This window comes from Nansenia antarctica (assembly GCF_963989245.1).
Source record: "Nansenia antarctica genome assembly, chromosome: 7".
Lineage (NCBI taxonomy): Eukaryota > Metazoa > Chordata > Actinopteri > Argentiniformes > Microstomatidae > Nansenia > Nansenia antarctica.
Window position 1 is genome coordinate 37,289,724 of NC_137677.1, and position 17,500 is coordinate 37,307,223.

Genomic DNA, 17,500 nt, shown 5'->3' on the forward strand with positions numbered 1-17,500 from the left:
ATAAGTCGGAATGCTGCGCAAAAGTAGGACCCCTGCAGAGTGGAGTATCTTCATTTCGACAGTTCGACTTTTCGGGGCTCTTGATGTCTGCGTGCACGCGCCCATATCGAGGATTTCTAAGCTGGTGTTCTGTGAACACTCATGACACAAGCCTGATCCTCGTTCGAGGAATCACCTGAGGCTTGAATTCCAATCTCGAGTTGCCTGATCGCCTGATTTATTTTTATCGCCGATATACTAATCAACGTTAGTGGAACAGCCCCCTGGGGTCCGACACAAAAATCATAACCCTTGTTTGTTTGTTTCTCTAACAGGGCAGGACCTCCACCCGGAAGAACACAGCAGACCCGGTGTGGAACGAGCAGGTGGTGTTCGTGGAGATGTTCCCTCCACTGTGCCAGAGGCTGAAGGTCCAGGTGTGGGACGAGGGCAGCATGAGCGACGTGGCCATCGGGACGCACTACATCGACCTGCGGCGCGTCTCCAACGAGCAGGACGGGGACAGAGGTCGGGTCCGTTTGCCCGTACCCGAATCGCAACGGCGTTTAGAGAAACCACGCCCATTTCCGCATATGACGTACACGATGCGTGAGGGAGGCGAGAGGGAGAATTTGGCTGTGTTCGGAATGGTATACTAGCATACTGCATACTAGCATACTCAATTAGTATATACTGCATACTGCCTACTAAATTCATAATAAGTATGCGAAAACCAGCCGACCGTTTACACAGTATGCATACTGCCTCACAGAATGCATTTCGCCAGGAGCGGGGAATTTAAACCTTCATTTTAAACCTCCATTGGCTAAAAGCTGTAATTTTGGCTTTACAAGTGTCATTTTATGTTTTAAGTTTTAATATGTTTTCAGGTGAGAAAGTAACCACATATATTCCCAAAATGTGTCCAGTTTATAAAAATAACCTGTTTATATATCTGATCTGACGTTTTTTTCGTCTTCTGTTCGCTAGCTACATACGGCTGCGTTCGTAAATTCACCCTGGAAATCTGATCAGCACTCATGGAATGCCTCTTGTCCAATCAAATTACCTGGTCACTTTATGACGTTGAACCGAGTGTGCGCTTCGGCGAATTTACGAACGCACCCTGCGTTGCTTACATACCTTCACTTACGGAGTTCGATAGAAACATAGTAATATAATTACAACAAGTTAAAATGATTTGGGGGGACAATATCTTTAGCTAGCTCAAGTAACTAGCTTACTATATTGTTGTCTTAGCAGTTGGTAAAAAAACATGATTAAAATAAATATACATGAGCAATAACATATCGTGGGCTTGCTGCAGCAAGCAATACAACCAACTTGTCCGTCTGAAGCTACAATACTGGGATTCGTGTGTGTAAGACACGAATAAACTTGGATTTCATGCATTTCAAGTGGCATATTTGTAATCATGACGACGTAGCCTTGTCTAAGAATGCATTTCACCATGTTAATTCCCAGTATAGTGAAAATATACTGGTTATCCGTGATCAGACTTAGCTGGGGTGCTGCAGCTGAAGAGTATCAAATAGAGTGCAAAAAAGCAGCATCTGCACACTCAAATCTGTGCAAAAAAGATGTTTATTGCAAGCTTTCGGTCCCCAGGCTATCGGACAATGTAAACAACAGCTGTATGACAAGTTTGTATGACACAGTTTGACAAGGCTGAAAGCGCACAGCTGGCAACCCTGGACGCGCAATGCATTTTGGGGAAGCAGTACTCCAGAAGTGTCCAGTCGTAACACACTTAAATTATTCAGAAAATATACTATATATACTAAAGTTCTCGCATACTCAAATTTCGCATACTGTACAGTGTGAACGCTCTCGCATACTCAAATCTACGTCATATCTAGTATGAGTAGTATGCTAGTTGCTAGTATGCTATTCCGAACACAGCCAACTGGATCACAGGGTTAGGGTTACGGCCAAGAGCTGCGGTGTCAACCAGTGGCAACTGGTGGCAACGCAGCCGGCGGAAGTGGGTGTGGTTTCGTCTAAACTCCGTTGTGATTCGAGTAGTCGTGGTCCGTTTAGCGTGCTAGCTAGCATCTTTGGCTAGCTTTGTTTGAATCGATTTCTAAACTGTTTAGATAATTAAAAACACTGTAAGATCATACAAGAACATGTCAATGTAATAGCAGCGCACACAATACTGTACTTACATACATTATTTTAATAATCATTTGAATAAAAATAAAATAAAATAAAAATAATTGTAAAAAGAAAGAAAGAAACAAAATAAATTCTTTCTTTTTCTAACATTATGACTGCCAATGACCTCTGACCCTAGCCGATTACTTTTCTTACGACACCTGATGGATAGACGATTCACTTACTTAGACAAAGGCATTTGTTGTAAGTTGCTTTGGATAAAGGTGTCTGATAAATGCCAACAATGTAAATCTGAATGTAATTGTAGGACCCTTTTCGGTCCCTTAAAAACCACTGTGTTATTGTGTGTGACTTAAACACCACTGTGTTATTCTATGTGACTTAAACACCCCTGTGTTATTGTGTGTGACTTAAACACCGCTGTGTTATTGTGTGTGACTTAAACACCGCTGTGTTATTGTGTGTGACTTAAACACCGCTGTGTTATTGTATGTGACTTAAACACCTCTGTGTTATTCTATGTGACTTCTCCCAGGGTTCCTCCCGACCTTCGGGCCGGCCTGGGTCGACCTCTACGGCTCCGCCCGGAGCTTCTCATTGGTGGACGACAACCCGGAGCTCAACGAGGGGGTGGGGGAGGGCGTGTCCTTCAGGGGGCGGGTCTACTTGGAGCTGGCGGTGGAGATCCTGTCAGGGGGGGGCGGAGGGGGGGCGGGGGCCGAGCCCAGAACCCTGAAGGACGCCAAGGCGGGCAAAGCGGCGGGAAAAGACACCAAGGCGCCCCAGGGAGGGGCGGGGGGAGGGGGGGCGGGGGAGGAGGAGAAGGGCAGAGGTCTGGGGGCCGAGGTGATGCCCGTGGAGTCGCCGCCTCAGGTGAGTGAAATACCTGAAGTTAAACGAACTGTACCAATTAACACTAGAACAGCCGTGTTATATCTTTGCCCTCAATCACATTTCAGGACCCTCCTTACATGACTGTTCCTAGATATGTGCGTTCTACCACCCAGTATCCTTACATTTTCAAAATCACATCAGGATAAGCTAGTATAAAGCTATTTTGCTGTTTTTCTGTGTAGGAGGCAGGCTAATTTATAAGACGGCCAACTAGTGGTCGTTGTATGTAAGTAGCTGCTTTCCATTGTAAAGACAATGGCCCGAGGCGGCTCTTATAGTAGGTAAAAAAGGCACGGTTGTTCTAGTGTTAAAATGTTATATATCTTAGCATGTACAACAGGGAAAATACCAAATATACCATATTGGACATAAATTACCATGTTAAAATAATAATTAAAAAACATATAAATAAGAACCTGCTGTTGTAATAATAATAATAATAATAATTCATTACATTTATATAGCGCTTTTCCGAGGCTCAAAGACGCTGACAATATGGGAGAAACGGAAAACACAGAAACAACAAGCAACAGATAACATGGGCACATGGAACACAGAGTTAGCGAACGGGGAGGGGGGGGGGGGGTGGTAGGGACAGAGGAGATGGTTAGGGGTAGGGGAGGCTGTATGCATGTCAGCGGGGGAGGGGGGGTGGCAGGGTTAGGGGAAATGGGTAGGGGTAGGGGAGGTTGTATGCGTGTCCAGGGGGGGGTGGCAGGGTTGGGGGAGATGGCTAGGGGTAGGGGAGGCTGTAAGCATGGGAGAACAGGTAGGTTTTGAGGTGGGATTTAAAAGAAAGTGAGGAGTGAGGGTGAGTCTCTGAGTGGTTGAGGGAGAGAGTTCCAGAGGCGGGGTGCAGCTCGTGAAAAGGCACGGTGACCGAAGCATTTGAGTTTCGAGGGTGGGACAGTGAGGGGAACTGTGGATGAGGATCGGAGGGTACGGGTAGGGCGGTGGGGGAGAAGGAGGTCAGTCAGGTAAGGGGGGGCCAGGCTATGGAGGGCTTTGTATGTGAGGATGAGCACTTTGAATTGGATACGTTCTTTGATGGTAGATAGAATATATTTGTAATAACTGTTCAAATGAATACAATAAACAAAGTACTACCAAAAAAAGCACTCTAGTAACAACATTGTATTAACATATTCAGTACATAGTAATATAGTAACTTGTTGGTAATTACATACAATATTATAATATAATTATTGTACATTCCTGTACACATTGCATAATTTCCTAAGTACCAGTAGCCTAGAAATATTAGATTAGATTAGATTTATTGTCCCCAGGGGGAAATTCATTGTCACACCACTGTACAGTATACATATATACATACAGCACCGCATAACACAGACAACAACAGACAGTACTACACATGCCAGTACACACACTCAGCGCGGTCTATTATTTAAGGCAACAATGGCTGCGGGGATCAGGCATTTGCCAAAGCGAGCCCTTTTGCACCTTAGCGTTCTGTACCTACGCCCTAAATAACCCTCTCATCCCCTCCTCAGCTGGATGACGAAGACAAGGACAGCTTCCTGCTGTTTGGAGCCGTGTTCGAGGCCACCATGATTGACAGGAAGATCGGTGACAAACCCATCAGCTTTGAGCTGTCTGTTGGTAAGCACTGCATTCATTCATTTCATGTAGGCCTAATACCAACAGAAGAATATTGCAGGGGATTTAGGCGATTTATTTTTGGGCCGCTACCCACACGTTTAGCTGTGTTGCTCATTCCACGAATGCATGATCCTTACAAGTTGTACCTCGTTGTAAAGGTGACTAATCAGGCTTTCCAACAATATAAAATACAATACCAATTGGTACTATTAAAGGGGAGGAATAATAATCGACTGAAATAACGTTTACGAACTTTTTTGAGGAGTTTATATATATATATATACCATTTAGCTGACGCTTTTATCCAAAGCGACTTACATTGCAGGGAGCGGACACATTTTTCAGTATATATGGTCCCAGCGGGAATAGAACCATGCTCTACCAACTGACATGAAGTGAATCTTTATCTCAGCTCGCCCAAGTCAAGGCCCTTGATGCGTTCTCCGTCATCCCAGTCGGTCAAAGCCAGATATGGAGCGGCTGTGTCTCAGGAGGTAGAGCCGGCGTCTAATGATCGCAAGGTCGGCAGATCGGCGTTTCAAATCCCGGCTGGCCACATGCCGAGGTGTCCTTGGGCAAGACACGCGCTTAGGTGGTGTAATGGGTTAAGCGTCGACCTTGTTCGGTTCGATTCCGGCCGCGGACATATCCTGCATGTCATCCCTTCTCTCTCTCACCCATCCTTCCTGTCAAAATATCTACTGTCTCTATCAATAAAAAGAAAAATAAACTTTTTTTTAAAAATAAAAACAAACAACTTATATAATTGTATAAATATATAATTTATAAATATAGCCTGTTGTTGTCACCTTCGTCCTGCGTTCAGGGAACTTTGGGAACGTTCTGGAGGGACCGTCGCACGTGAAGAGGAGGGTGGAGAAGGTTCCGGAAGGACAGGAGACAGACAGCTCCCCGCTGCTCGACTGCCACGACGCCTCCAGACCCTCCCAGTCCACCACCCCCCCAGAGAAACCCCTCCTCGTCGAAGGAAACAGGTTCTAGTAACATTGATTACTGCACATGAGGAGGCTGGTGGAGATAGAACACCAGGGGAGGCTGGTGGAGGTAGAACACCAGGGGAGGCTGGGGGAGGTAGAACACCAGGGGAGGCTGGTGGAGGTAGAACACCAGGGGAGGCTGGTGGAGGTAGAACACCAGGGGAGGCTGGTGGAGGTAGAACACCAGGGGAGGCTGGGGGAGGTAGAACACCAGGGGAGGCTGGTAGAGGTAGAACACCAAGGGAGGCTGGTGGAGGTAGAACACCAGGGGAGGCTGGGGGGGAGGTAGAACACCAGGGGAGGCTGGGGGAGGTAGAACACCAGGGGAGGCTGGGGGAGGTAGAACACCAGGGGAGGCTGGTGGAGGTAGAACACCAGGGGAGGCTGGTGGAGGTAGAACACCAGGGGAGGCTGGGGGGGAGGTAGAACACCAGGGGAGGCTGGGGGAGGTAGAACACCAGGGGAGGCTGGGGGAGGTAGAACACCAGGGGAGGCTGGTGGAGGTAGAACACCAGGGGAGGCTGGTGGAGGTAGAAATCGGAGGACAGGCTCACTGTAATGAGGGTTAGGGTTAGAGTGGTGTCCAGCCAAAGTGGAGCTATGTGACACGGTCTGGTCAGTCGGTCCGCAAGTCAGCAGCTGATTTATTGTTCTGACTTTTATTTAGAGAAATGTAAATACATTTCCGCGTTGTTGAAAATCAATGACACACTCACTAGTCAACTAATTAACACAGCTTGTTTTGTGAGCCTTCTAACAATGTAAAGTAGTGTTCTAGTTAACTAGGTAGCAGTAGGGGGATTACTCACCTAATCCATTGCGTTGCAGTATTTAGCCTTTTTATTTTGGCTATTTTGGCTGCCTGCCTGCCTGCCTGCCTGCCTCCCTGCCTGACTGTCTGCCTGACTGCCTGCCTGTCTGTCTCCCAGGTTCTACATGTACCTGCCCATTCAGCACCAGAAGCCGTGTGTCCACGTGCTGAGCCGCTGGGAGGACCGCAGCTACCGCCTGCACAACTCCAACATGCTGGACAACATCGCTGCCACGTTTGTACGTCTGCCCTCTGTGTGACCTCTGTGTGACCTCTGTGTGACCTCTGTGTGACCTCTGTGTGACCTTTGTGTGACCTCTGTGTGACGGAGCTTCCTCCTCTGCTGCTCCTGGCCATATTATTATGTCAGCCTTGTGGCGTCATACAGTCTGTGTGCTTGACATTGTTGTACGGTGTGGTGTGCTCTGTTGGTGATGTCATTGTAGTGATGTCATGTTCCATCCAGGAGCGGGGCGTGGCCAAGGCAGGGGAGCTGAGTAAACAGTCTGACCCGGGAGTGGAGGCTGTGATTCACCGAGTGTTTCAGGAGTTCTGTGAGGACGCCAGGTACCCAGACTGACCAATCAGAAGCCGATACTGGCCTCACTGCTTCCTGTTAACACTAGAACAGCCGTGCCTTTTTTAGCTTCTCTTAGCGCCGCCTCGGGGGTCAAATGACCATAGTCTTTACAATGGGAAGCTGCTACTTACACACAACGACCACTAGTTGTCTGTCTTGTAAATTAGCCTGCCTCCTACACAGAAGAACTGCAAAACAGCTTCATACTAGCTTATCCTGATGTGATCCTGAAAATTTAAGGATACTGGGGTGGTAGAACGCACATATCTAGGAAAAGCCATGAAAGGAGGGTCCTGAAATTTGATCGAGTGCAAAGATATAACATGTTTTTTACTCACAGGGTCAGTTGAAATGGCCCCACCCACGGCTGTTCTAGTGTTAACTTAACAGTTATTCTATACATGCATATACGTTGTGTGTTTCTCAGGTCTATTGTTACATTCTATTATACAAATATAACAAAAATGTAAGAGTAACTCTTTTCCTCAACATTTCTCAGAAGAGAAATAAAGTGACAATAGTTATAAGAGGCAAAATAAGACGAGACGTACGTTTAAAAAAAAAATACAAATAATTGTGTGTGTCTGTCTCTGTCTATCTGTCTGCCTGTCTGCCTGTCTGCCTGTCTGCCTGTCTGCCTGTCTGCCTGTCTGCCTGCCTGCCTGCCTGCCTGCCTGTTTGTCTGTCTGGCTACAACGCCCCTTCCAGGAGTTTCATGGCCTTTGCAGAGAGGAAAGTGAAGAGGAACCATCTCACCATGTTGGACAAGAAACGCCTCACCATGTGTAAACAGGAACTGGTAGGAAGAAACTCTCTTAGTTAAGCCACAGTCCCGAGTCAAGACACTTCTAAACGTGTGTGTGTGTGTGTGTGTAAATGGATGGTAAACAGCCTCTCATTCACCCATTCACACACACATTCACACACACATTCACACACCAATGGCGGCAAGCTACCATGCAAGGCACCGGCCGGCCCGCTCACTGGGAGCAATTTGGGGTTCAGTGTCTTGTCCAAGGACACTTCGACATGTGGCCAGCCGGGGCTCAAACCGCCGATCTGCGATCATTAGACGTGTGTGTGTGTGTGTCTGTGTGTGTGTGTGTCTCCTGCAGGCGATCATGGTTGGCGAGGCAGAGTCCGTCTCTGAGAGGAAGAGGAAGGCTCGTAGCGTGAAGGAGATTCTGCAGGACGCTCTCAAACTCACTCAGAGGCTTCGCTTCCTCGTGGAAGAGGTACGGTGTGTGTGTGTGTGTGTGTGTGTGTGTGTGTGTCTGTGTGTGTGTTTGTGTGTGTGTGTGTGTGTGTGTGTGTGTGTGTGTGTGTGAGTGTGTGTGTGTGTGTGTCTGTGTCTTGTTGTAGTAATCTTATTTCTAAAAATAGAATCAAAGAAAGGCAGCCTGCTTCGTTTCAAAATGCATAGGAAAATGGTATTTAATATACTTCTGCAAAAGGAAAAAGTTTACAGCACGTCAGACAAGTCTTAACGGTCAAAGTTTCTCTCAAAGTCTAGATCATTCATCACATCTCGGTATATATACACTTAGGTACACTCAGGTAACAAGTCCGCCCTCGGGTGAGGTCTAGGCCAATCATTTACAAGGGGTGTGGATTTGTACATTGAGGAAGATGATGGGGGATGACGGTTAGGGGGGAATCTGGCCCTCCCTTTCTTACAGTATAACAAAGGTGAGGAATGATGGCACCAGAGTGAACAATGCAGGGCAATCACTCTGGTGTGACTCAACATTGTCTTGAGTTTCTAGGGTCAGAGACTATGGAACACAAAAGGGTAATTGCATATATTAAAATGTATGGCACAGGAAAACAAGTAGAGAAAACAGGTTTCATTGTGTGCTTTGTTGTGGATTATTTAATGAGACTCAAGATAGGAACTTGCTTTAAATCTAGGTATAGTATTTATTGAAGAAAATGATCTTTTACAGCTCTAGAGCGGACAGTCAACTTCTCAATGGGAGGCTTTCAATGACTGACAACAAATTCTCACATAGTACAATTGATATAGTGTTAACATAGTCATAACATTGATAACGAGTGTGAAAACAGGGAGTAAGCTCCCGTGGGACCGACAGCGAGTCCTAAACGAACTGTTTATGAACACAAGGCCCAAACAGCTCTGTGTTCACAAACAGGACAGTCAGACTCACAACAATCCCACAGGAACTCCTCATGGAAACATACTGTCACATTCTGTATGAAAATGAATACCACAGGAATACATATAATGTTAAAACATTCATAAGATGAAAAATCCATTACAGCTTACAACAGGAAATCAGTTTCTATAGCTTGCTCTAGACAGTCAGTTTACTGTTGTGTGGTTTGAATCTTAAATGTAGAAAAATGTCTTATTGCATATAATAATTTTCTCTTACAGTTTGTGTCTTTGTCTGTGTCTGTGTCTGTGTCTGTGTCTGTGTCTGTGTCTGTGTCTGCGTCTGCGTCTGCGTCTGCGTCTGCGTGTGCATGCGCGTCTGTGTCTGTGTGTGTGTGTGTGTGTGTGTGTGTGTGTGTGTGTGTATCTGTTGACCTCTCTGCTCCCCTCCAGCCCCAACACACCATCCCAGACGTGTTTGTGTGGTTGCTGAGCAACAACAAGCGTGTGGCGTACGCCCGCCTCGCTGCCCGGGACCTGCTGTACTCCGCCAGGCCCGAGGAGAAGGGCCGGGACTGCGGAAAGATCCAGACTCTGTTCCTTAAGGTATAGCAAGTAGCCTTGAGAACTGATGGAACTGATGGAGGGAGGGAGGGGGGGAGAGAGAGTGAGAGAGAGAGAGAGAGAGAGAGAGAGAGAGAGAGAGAGAGAGAGAGAGAGAGAGAGAGAAAGAGAAAGAGAGATAGGTCAAAAGACGCAGCCTTTGGGGGGAGGGAGAGAGATCCAGACACTTTTTTTAGTGCTTTTCCTGCAAGCGTTGCAGCTCAAAGTGCTCCAATCATTATATAATCACAATTATTTAGTCATTTAAAGGCAATATTAAAAAGATGGGTTTTTAGTCTTGACTTGAACATATGTACTGAGGTTGCATCCCTAATGTAAACTGACAGTGCATTCCACAATTTGGGTGCATAAAATGAGAATGCAGCCTCACCAAATCTCTTCTTTTGTACATGTGGTACACAGAGAAAACCAGCGTCAGAAGACCTGAGAGCTCTACTGGGCTGATATGCTAGCAAAAGGTCTTTCAGATATTCTGGTGCTATGCCAGTGAGAGCTTTATAAACAAGCAGAAGGATCTTGAAATCTATTCTGAACTTAACAGGGAGCCAGTGTAGAGTCTCTAAAATAGGAGTTATATGAGCTCTTCTGCTTGTTTTGGTTAAAACTCTCGCTGCTCCATTTTGTAATTAGTAAATTTTGGACTAATTGTATAGTAAGTAGTAGCCTTGAGAACCGATGGTTCTGGAGCCTAACGGGCCTTAGGGGGCAGGAGTCTATCTCCTGTTTCTGTAGGGTGTGGTCGCTTGATATACAAGTGCAACCCCCTGGACATGACGCTGGTATGTCGCAGTGTCTTACCCTTATCCAACCCTTAATGCTGAGTGCCAAGCAGGGAGGCATCGGGTACCATTTGTATAGTCTTTGGTGGTATGCCTCGGCCGGGGATCGAACTCACAACCTCCCAATCTCAGGGCGGACACTCTAACCCCAAGGCCACTGAGCTGGTAACCTTAAGGTATAGGGACACCTAATATTTGGTATTTCATTTGGATATTCTTTCCTGTTCTGGTTTGATCCCCGCTGGGACCATAATGCTGAAAGATCTAGGCACTCACTGCACAGTGCTGGACATTGCTGCGTTACTGTGTTCCCCGTTCGTTAACTCTGTGTTCTATGTGCTCGTGTTATCTGTTGCTTGTTGTTTCTGTGTTTTCAGTTTTTCCCATATTGTCAGCGTCTTTGAGCCCTGGAAAAGCGCTATATAAATACACTGAATTATTATTATTATTATTATTATTATTATTATTATTATTATTATGTGTTCCTGTGTGGTGACTAGCCCCCAGGGAAGCGTGTGTCATGTGTGTATCCCTGTGTGGTCCCCTAGCCCCCAGGGAAGCGTGTGTCATGTATGTATGTGTTCCTGTGTGGTCCCCTAGCCCCCAGGGAAGCGTGTGTCATGTATGTGTTCCTGTGTGGTCCCTAGCCCCCAGGGAAGTGTGTGTCATGTGTGTGTCCCTGTGTTGTCCCCTAGCCCCCAGGGAAGTGTGTGTCATGTATGTGTTCCTGTGTGGTCCCTAGCCCCCAGGGAAGCGTGTGTCATGTATGTGTGTGTTCCTGTGTGGTCCCCTAGCCCCCAGGGAAGCGTGTGTCATGTATGTGTTCCTGTGTGGTCCCCTAGCCCCCAGGGAAGCGTGTGTCATGTATGTGTGTGTTCCTGTGTGGTCCCCTAGCCCCCAGGGAAGCGTGTGTCATGTATGTGTTCCTGTGTGGTCCCTAGCCCCCAGGGAAGCGTGTGTCATGTATGTGTTCCTGTGTGGTCCCTAGCCCCCAGGGAAGCGTGTGTCATGTATGTGTTCCTGTGTTGTCCCCTAGCCCCCAGGGAAGCGTGTGTCATGTGTCTGTCCCTGTGTGGTCCCCTAGCCCCCAGGGAAGCGTGTGTCATGTATGTGTTCCTGTGTGGTCCCTAGCCCCCAGGGAAGCGTGTGTCATGTATGTATCCCTGTGTGGTACCTAGCCCCCAGGAAAGCGGGGGGTGGGCTGGACGGTGCAGGCCAAGGTGGACGTGTACCTGTGGCTGGGCGGCTGCAGAGACGCCCCTCACCTGCTGGAGGACCTGCCTGCAGGCCTGGAACCTACAGGGGGCGCCGCCGAGCAGCAGAGAGGGATCCCACCCGCTTTCCTGCTGTATAAGGGTGAGATAGGGTGTGTGTGTGTGTGTGTGTGTGTGTGTGTGTGTGTGTTGTGTGTGTGTGTGTGTGTGTGTGTGTATGTGTGTGTGTGTGTGTTCATCCCTCATACCAGTGTTAGTCACAGGTGTGTGTGTGTGTGTGTGTGTTCATCCCTCATACCAGTGTTGGTGACAGGTGTGTGTGTGTGTGTGTGTGTGTGTTCGTTCATGTGTGTGTTCATCCCTTATACCAGTGTTAGTGACAGGTGTGTGTTTGTGTGTGTGTGTGTGTTCATCCCTCCGACCAGTGTTAGTGACAGGTGTGTGTGTGTGTGTGTGTGTGTGTAGAGCAGCACCAGTTCCAGCTGCGGGCCCATATGTACCAGGCCCGCGGGCTGATAGCAGCAGACAGCACCGGCCTGTCGGACCCCTTCGCCAGGGTCACCTTCCTGTCCAACAGCCAGACCACCGCCGTGAGACACACACACACACACACACACACACCTTCCTGTCCAACAGCCAGACCACCGCCGTAAGGCACACACACACACACACACTCACACACACACACACACACACCTTCCTGTCTAACAGCCAGACCACCGGCGTAAGACACACACACACAGACGCACGCACGCACGCACCCCAACACTTGTTAGAGCCTACCAGCATTGGGATCAGTTCCATTTAAATTCAGTCCAATTCAAGAACTGAAGATTGTCATCTATTTCTCCCCAAAAAGATTCCTCAATTCAATCCTACGTCTGCCCCTCTCTCTCTCTCCCTCCCTCCCTCTCTCCCTCCCTCTCTCCTTCTCTCCCTCCCTCCCTCTCTCCCCCCCACCTCCCTCCCCCTCTCTCTCCTTCTCTCCCTCCCTCCCTCCCTCTCCCTCCCTCCCTCCCTCTCTCTCCCCCTCCCTCCCTCCCTCAGATCATCAACCAGACCCTGACCCCCACCTGGAACCAGATGTTGGTCAGCCGGGTGTGTCTCCATGGAGACCTGGCCCAGCTGGCCCAGGAGCCCCCCCGCATCGTCATAGAGCTGTACGACGACGACGCGCTGGTGGGGGAAGGAAGGAATTTATTTGACACGTTTTTTAAAAATGGAGTGTACAGTTATCGGCTCCAAAGGAGCTTAAAAACCATATAAACTGTATTCCATACGTGTATTAGACCTATCGCTAAGCCATGCCCCAAAATAGAAATTGTCCAATCATAACACAGCAAAAGTCACTACAGGCAGAAAACTCTGACAACTCGCTAATATCTGATGGTGAAAAACTTCTAGACTAAATATTCTTGTCATCTTTAAAATACATGTCTATTACTTACTTGTAAATCAGAAATTTGCCAACTCCCACCATTGTAAGTCATTGAATGTCATTCAGTCATGGTTGGTCAGACAGTCACTGTCAGTGAAGAATTTGAGCGAGCGTTGTTTGTTTGTCAGAGTTTTCAAAGGGGCCGTGGCTTAGCGATAGGTCTCTTCCTGCTCAGTGTGCCTCTGCGTGTCTCCGCAGAGCAAGGCAGAGTACCTGGGGTCCACAGTGGCCGTGCCTGTGGTGAGGGTGGCCCACCAGCCCTACTGCCCCCCCCAGCTCCAGTACAGCCCCCTGTTCTGTGGCAGCCAGTCTGGGGGAGACCTGCTGGCAGCCTTCGAACTCATCCAGGTAATAGGATGGATTTTGAGTATAGTATGTCTGAGTTAACACTGTTAACACAGAGATCACTAGAGGGCGCTTCTTTTTTTAGCCTGCCTCCTACACAGAAAAACTGCAAAACAGCTTTATACTATTTTATCCTGAAGTGATTTTGAAAATGTAAGGATACTGGGTGGTAGAACACACATATCTAGGAAAAGTCATGAAAGGAGGGTCCTGAAATTTGATCGAGTGCAAAGATAGACTTTTACTCACAGGGGTCACTAGTGTTACGGGCACTTTTTGAGTTACGGGGGTTTTGACTGATTCTCTATAATATTTCCTAAGAAGAAGTGAGGTATGTGATTGCTGTTTTATTGTTCGTTAATAGTGGATTGATGTCATCTCATTCGTGTCATGTGTTTAACCAGGATAGTGTCACAGTTTACCAGGAAGTCCTTATAACAAGTTAGATAGATAGATAGGTAGGTACTTTATTGCTATATGTATTATTACAGCAGGCCGCTTGTAAATTAGCTTGCTTCCTACACAGAAAAACTGCAAAATAGCTTTATACTATCTTATCCTGATGTGATTTAGAAAATGTAAGGATACTGGGTGGTAGAACACACATATCTAGGAAAAGTCATGAAAGGAGGGTCCTGAAATTTGATTGAGTGCAAAGATATAAACATTTATTCCTCACGGCTGATTAAGTGGTAAAGTGTCAAAACAGCCCCATGCTGTAGACGTGTCCTCCTGTCCTCTGTGTGCAGATCCCAGCGGGGGGGGAGGGGGGCCTGCCAGCCCTGGAGCAGCCCGAGGGTCACATCTACCCCGTACCTGCCAACATCAGACCTGTCCTCAGCACGTACCGCCTGGAGGTGAGGGGGAGGGAGGGAGGGAGGCAGGGGGGGAGGGAGGGGGGGAGGGAGGGAGGGGGGGAGGGAGGGGGGGGGGGAGTTCTGGGGCCTGTGTGAGACAGACAGACAGGTGTGTGTGTGTGTGTGTGTGTGTGTGTGTCCAGGTGCTGTTCTGGGGCCTGCGGGAGCTTAAGAAGGTGCAGCTGCTGTGTGTGGACCGGCCCCAGGTGCAGGTGGAGTGTGCAGGCCGGGGACTGCGCTCCTCTGTCATCCAGAGCTACAGGACCAACCCCAACTTCCCTGTGCTGGTGGACGCCTTCGACGTGGTAATAATAATACTAATACTAATAATAAATAAAAAAAATCTTTCTGGGGCTCAAAGACGCTGACAATATGGGAAAAACAGAAAACACAGAAACAACAAGCAACAGAGCACATAGAACACAGAGTTAACGAACAGACACAGGGAACAATTAACACAGCAATGTCCAGGGGGTGGGGGTGGGGGGTGGCAGGGTTAGGGGAGATGGTTAGGGGTAGGGGAGGTTGTTAGGGGTAGGGGAGATGGTTAGGGGTAGGGGAGGTTGTATGCATGGGGTCCTGTACGTGAGTACGTACAGGAACCACTGTTTACCTGGGCCGTGGAGTGACGGCCCCCCCTCTTTACCAAAACAAGAAACGACTGAGCAGTGATTTCCACGAGGATGGGAGGATGAGAGGATGACGTTTTTAATTCAAACAGGGCGCCCTTAATTCAAACAGACAGACACTGTGTATACTTTCATATATTATAATTATACTATACAGTATATATTATATGAAAATCTTGACCTCGGTCTCCCTTCCTCCCTCCCTCCTCCCCTCCCTCCCTCCCTCCCCCCCCTTCCTCCCTCCCTCCCTCCCTCCCTCTCCCTCTCTCCCTCCATCTCCCTCTCCCCCTCCCTCCCCCTCCCTCCCTCCCTCTCAGGAGCTGCCAGAGAACGAGCACCTCCACCCCCCCCTCAGCATCAGTGTGGTGGACTGGCGTGCTTTCGGCCGCAGCACGCTAGTGGGCAGCCACGTCATCAACAACCTGAAGCCCTTCAAGTACACCCCCCCTCCCCCCCTGCCCTCCCCCGTGTCCCCCCCCCCACCCCAGGAGGAGGAGACGTCCATCCAGGTGGACCAGGAGACCCTCCCCAGACCCCCCCCCCCTCCCCCGGGGCCAGACACAGAGAAGAAGAAGGTAAAAAACACACACACACAAATATACAGAAATACACACACACACACACACAGAACAGGACACACACACACAGAAATATACAGAAATACACACACACACACACACACACACACACCTCCTACACCAGTGTGACCTCCTCCCCCCCAGCGTCTCAGGACCATGTCCACTAAGAGGAAGAAGAGGACCATCGCTGATGAGACGGCTGAGAGCGTCATCGACTGGTGGTCCAAATACTACGCCTCCGTAGACCAGCAGGCAAGGACCACAACCACAACCACAACCACAACTACAACCACAGGACCACAACCACAAGAACCACAACCAGACGCAGTGCCTAAGTTATACTACTACTACATCTACTACCCCTCTGCACTGTGTCTCCAGAGACACCTGCTCCCCCCCCCCCCTATACTGTTTCTTCTGAGACATCTACTATCCCCTTGTACTGTTTCTCCAGTGTCTATTTAAAAAAAAATCTTCTTCTATCACAACAACTGCCAGTAGCCGCTGGCCTGAGCTAGATGACTCTTCCTGCTACGACTGGCAGATTGATGATTCACTTGCTTAGTCAAATGTATCGATTGTAAGTCACTTTGGAATAAGGCGTCTGCTAAATGCCAAACATGTTTACCTCTCAGGCCAAACAGAAGGAGGAGCGTCCCTTCTCACAGTTCTTTGAAAACGGTGAGTGTGAAGGTTGTTGTTGTGTTGGTGTTGTTGGTGTTGTTGTTGGTTTTGGTGTTGTTGTTGTTGTTGTTGTTGGTGTTGCTGTTGTGTTGTTGTTGTTGGTGTTGTTGTTGTTGTTGTTGGTGTTGATGTTGTTGTTGTTGTTGTTGTTGGTGTTGTTGTTGTTGTTGGTGTTGTTGTTGTTGGTGTTGTTGTTGGTGTTGTTGTGTTGGTGTTGTTGTTGTTCACACAGCTGATCGAGTGTTTCAGGACACACACTCCACACACACACACACACACACACACACACACACACACACATTGTTCTGCAATCTGCACCTCACCATGCACACATATTGTTGTGTATTGCAGTATCTCCCTTCCAAAACTTGCTCTCCGAAGGCGTACACTCCTTGGGTAAGGACAGCATATGTCTGTGAGGTGTCTCACCTCAATGTGCTGCATGGTGTCTCACCTCAGTGTCCTGCATGGTGTCTCACCTCAATGTCCTCCATGGTGTCTCACCTCAATGTCCTGCATGGTGTCTCACCTCAATGTGTCTCACCTCAATGTCCTGCATCGTGTCTCACCACAATGTCCTACATGGTGTCTCACCACAATGTCCTGCATGGTGTCTCACCTCATGGTGTCTCACCTCAGTGTCCTGCATGGTGTTTCACCTCATGGTGTCTCACCTCATTGTCCTGCATGGTGTCTCACCTCATGGTGTTTCACCTCAATGTCCTACATGGTGTCTCACCTCAATGTCCTACATGGTGTCTCACCTCAATGTCCTACATGGTGTCTCACCTCAGTGTCCTGCATGGTGTCTCACCTCTATGCTCTTCATTGGAGTTTTTCCGCACCTTCCCAGAAACAGCTGACTTCTAAAGGTGGTGCTGTCAGGCCAAATAGTGTCCGCCTGCCAAAATGTTCTGGGCGACGCTAGCATTCCGGCATGCTAATACGTTTCCAATCATAGCTAGCTAGCTTACTTATTTACTTATCATCTAGCAGCATTTGACTGAATTATTACTATCCCAAACGTACAAGGTACCACGTACAACGTGATAAGTCAGTAAGTAAGCTAGCAAGCTGGCTATTATTGGAAACAAAGTCGTATCCAGTTATGGCATTATATATATATCACTACTTGTGTGGCTGATGTGATGTTGGTTTGTTTGCTACATCAGTTAACTAGCCAACTCAGTAACATTAGCGTAGCGAATTACT

General features: G+C 48.1%; 1 protein-coding gene across 1 annotated transcript in view; it reads left to right on the forward strand.

The window, feature by feature from the left end:
* The window catches only part of fer1l6 (fer-1 like family member 6), a gene marked incomplete at its 3' end in the record, with an annotated part of 40,032 nt that overhangs the window by 3,844 nt on the left and 18,688 nt on the right, over positions 1 to 17,500 (forward strand). Inside the window, exons 6-23 of the mRNA XM_080536715.1 lie at positions 315 to 507; positions 2,654 to 2,991; positions 4,527 to 4,635; positions 5,462 to 5,630; positions 6,563 to 6,683; positions 6,911 to 7,011; positions 7,733 to 7,823; positions 8,140 to 8,259; positions 9,594 to 9,746; positions 11,722 to 11,899; positions 12,223 to 12,347; positions 12,805 to 12,936; positions 13,394 to 13,543; positions 14,290 to 14,397; positions 14,541 to 14,702; positions 15,344 to 15,483; positions 15,757 to 15,856; positions 16,240 to 16,285. Of these exons, the coding sequence (XP_080392841.1) occupies positions 315 to 507; positions 2,654 to 2,991; positions 4,527 to 4,635; positions 5,462 to 5,630; positions 6,563 to 6,683; positions 6,911 to 7,011; positions 7,733 to 7,823; positions 8,140 to 8,259; positions 9,594 to 9,746; positions 11,722 to 11,899; positions 12,223 to 12,347; positions 12,805 to 12,936; positions 13,394 to 13,543; positions 14,290 to 14,397; positions 14,541 to 14,702; positions 15,344 to 15,483; positions 15,757 to 15,856; positions 16,240 to 16,285 (2,536 nt within the window). The remainder of the gene's footprint in view (positions 1 to 314; positions 508 to 2,653; positions 2,992 to 4,526; positions 4,636 to 5,461; positions 5,631 to 6,562; positions 6,684 to 6,910; positions 7,012 to 7,732; positions 7,824 to 8,139; positions 8,260 to 9,593; positions 9,747 to 11,721; positions 11,900 to 12,222; positions 12,348 to 12,804; positions 12,937 to 13,393; positions 13,544 to 14,289; positions 14,398 to 14,540; positions 14,703 to 15,343; positions 15,484 to 15,756; positions 15,857 to 16,239; positions 16,286 to 17,500) is intronic.